Source organism: Cenococcum geophilum (assembly GCF_001692895.1).
Source record: "Cenococcum geophilum 1.58 unplaced genomic scaffold K441scaffold_3, whole genome shotgun sequence".
In the NCBI taxonomy this organism is placed as follows: Eukaryota; Fungi; Ascomycota; class Dothideomycetes; order Gloniales; family Gloniaceae; genus Cenococcum; species Cenococcum geophilum.
In genome coordinates this window covers 3,184,909-3,187,788 of record NW_027137561.1, presented here as the reverse complement: position 1 = coordinate 3,187,788, position 2,880 = coordinate 3,184,909, and the positions used below count along the sequence as shown (strand labels likewise).

Sequence of the window (2,880 nt, the reverse complement as noted above, 5' to 3'; positions counted from 1 at the left end):
CTCTGTGCAGAGCTTTGGTAGAGCTCCATGTGAAGCTTTAGTAGAGCTCTATGCGGAGTCATAGTAGAGCTCCGTGCGGAGCTTTAAGGGAGCCTCGAGCCTCGTGCAGAGCTTCTGGCAGAGCTTTAGTAGAGCTCCATGCAGAGCCTTCATTAATTTTGGCGCGTGCTATATTTAACCGTGAGTCTACTAACCTATAATAGCTCTAGCCTAAACTAGACTATATTAAATTTCCCCAGCTACCAATCCTTACCAGGGGCTTCGCACGGGGCTCCGCACGGAGCTCTACCAAAGGCTCTGCCAGAAGCTCTACCAGAGGCTCTCTACGAAGGCCGCCGGTTTTGCAAACCAGCCAATTTTTTAAGCGAGTATTTTGCGTATTCTGCCCGCGATAACAAATCAATAGCAATTGCGCCTTGAATTTAACTATCGCAAAACTCTATAGAATAACCAATCTGCTTCTTCTCTATCGCATAATACTTTAATTAAGAATTTTGGGTGTTGGGTTGAAATTGCATACGAATTCCAAAAGGTAGAGATTTTGGTTTTAGCAGATGGACGGTTTTCAAAACCGTCGGCCTTCGTACGAAGCTCCGAAGGAAGCTCCGCCAAGACTCCGTATAGAGCTCTAGCGAAGCTCTGCATCTACCATAACGTCTACTCATTCTGGTCTCCCACCAACTCATACTCACACCTAAATGTTCTTCTACCCAACGGTTCTAGAATCGCACAAATGATTTGATATAAATACAGAATCACCCAAAAAACTAATCCAAGGCGTTGATTGCCTAATACTAATCTTACAAGCCTAAAATGAATCATGGCCGCAGCAGTCCTCAAGAGCCCTTCGCCAGCACCTTCAACCGATCCAAGCTGCCATTAAACTCATCCGAGTCGCCACCCCACTTACACGAATCGTTATACTGCCAAATAGTCTGGTATCCCCAACCGCCCGGAATCGTACCGGGGACGCTATTCCAGCTGGCGAGATCCAGCGGACACGTACTTGCAAACGCGCTCGAGCCACCAGTGCACGCTTGCCACCAGCTGCGGTTGGTATACAAGATCGGATACCGCGTCGTCGCGGCATGGTATGTGTTTACAAAGTCCTGGATCCAGGCGACCATGGCGGAGGTTGAGAGGCCTGAGCAGCCGCCTTCTAGGTCCAACATCCCAGGGAGCGTAATTCCGTCGGCGCTCCAGCCCCCGCCGTGCGCGAGGAAATACTTAGCTTGCGCGGCACCGCTGCTAGAACCGGGCTGCGCGAAGTGGTAGCCGCCGCGGATGAAGCCGGCGTTTGTGGCGGCAGTGTAGTGGTCCGAGAACTATGGGGAGATATGTCCATGTTAGCGTCATTATCTCTTAATATCCTGGAGGTCGTGTGGCACCATTCCTAGAGTAGTGGTATGACTTGCCGAAAGATGGATATACTGAAAAGTTCAAGAGAATAAGTGGAGGATTTCACTGACCTTGGGATCAATGTAATTGGTTGATTCAGTGGCTTTGATCATAACAAAGCGTAGACCAGCATTGTACGCTCCAGTAAAGTCCACATTGCTTTGGTAGTGTGAGATATCGAAACCCTGGACAGTGTCACGAACTGCAAGACCTGCAGGGGCCGCGGACACTATAGAAATACATGAGATGACAGCAGTAACGATGGTGGTGATGTACTTCATGTTGGAGTATGTAGGAAGCTAAGTGATGTGAATGTGAATGGAAAAGTGTATCAGACGAATTGGTGTAGAGAGGCAATAAATGTGCGGGACATTGAGCTCTTATATAGAAGGTAATCAGGAGACTAAGGCATTTCATCAGTCTTGTCATTCATCACAATTGACGTAATATCCGTATTCTCCCCTTGCTCTTTCCCGAACCTGCAAATTCAGCCTTGTGACCCTATTTTTCTTACACGGTGCACAATTGCGCACGACGCTGAAAATGCTAAGAACCAATACATACGAATGCTCCCGCCAAAAGCGGGTAGCTACAGCTTGTAAGAGCTTCGGCTTCCCCCCCCCCCAGCGCGCGCAGCGGTACACACCTAATTTCGCTAAACCTGCAGCTAAATTAGTATGTAGAGCTAGCAGGAAGAGGTGTAGTATGTGGCCCTGGCTTGGGCCACTGGCTACCTCGAATTTGAAGCTAATCTTATTGCCCCTTGCCCATCAAAGTTGTGATATCTATACCAGATTGTGGTGTTCTAAAGCTTCTTCCTCTTATTAATATGGCTCCAAATATAGGCAGCTGGCAGTACGCCTTTATTAAGATCCTTCTTACAGCTAGTGTAACCAAACGTTAATACGCCCGTTAAGCCGACTGCTCTACTAAATTAATCTAGTCTATTTAAAGGAATCTAAGGCTATATAGAAAGACGAAGCTTAATTACAAATATAAGTTAAGACGCCTGCTAAGCAATAAGGCGATTATCGCATTACTCTACCAATTAAATAATACCCCGAATATATATCTCAACAAAATAACATGGTTTATCTATAATTAATTCCAAATTGCTATAAGTAGGTAGACGCTTAGTATAAAACTAAGAGTTACTGGCTAGAGTAGGAAGCTAGTAAGGAAGCTTTTATTATATGCGTAAGGAAGCTACTAACTATATATAAGGCTCGCAGAGTAGCTCTTAAGCAAAGCTAGGAAGACTATAACCTATACTAGGCCTATATCTTATAGTTCACCATTAAGCAGCTAGTGTTTGTAGATAAATCTAGAGCTAATTTAAAGACTGGTATACGGAAGGCGTCTTAGTTACCGGTGGGAGTTGCACCTATTTTATATATACTGTACAACTATAGTAAGCAGAGAGTTAATATACTACCTGCCTATACCGTTAAAGGCGTACTAGTATTATTAGTATATAGTGGC

General features: G+C 45.4%; 1 protein-coding gene across 1 annotated transcript; it reads right to left on the bottom strand.

The window, feature by feature from the left end:
* Positions 1-660: 660 nt before the first annotated feature.
* K441DRAFT_626952 (glycoside hydrolase family 25 protein) lies at positions 661-1,829 on the bottom strand. The gene is made up of 2 exons (XM_067646153.1): positions 1,470-1,829; positions 661-1,325 (listed from the first exon to the last, which is right to left on the bottom strand). The coding sequence occupies exons 1-2, from the start codon at positions 1,677-1,679 to the stop codon at positions 837-839; spliced, it is 699 nt and encodes a 232-aa protein (XP_067509369.1). The 5' UTR covers positions 1,680-1,829; the 3' UTR covers positions 661-836.
* Positions 1,830-2,880: the final 1,051 nt, after the last annotated feature.

Bases quoted from the DNA above. Each gene is read 5' to 3' on its own strand.
- K441DRAFT_626952 (XM_067646153.1), bottom strand. From the start codon at position 1,679: ATGAAGTACATCACCACCATCGTTACTGCTGTCATCTCATGTATTTCT. The intron at 1,326-1,469 runs GTCAGTGAAATC...ATCTCCCCATAG, and splicing joins CCAATTACATTGATCCCAAG to TTCTCGGACCACTACACTGC.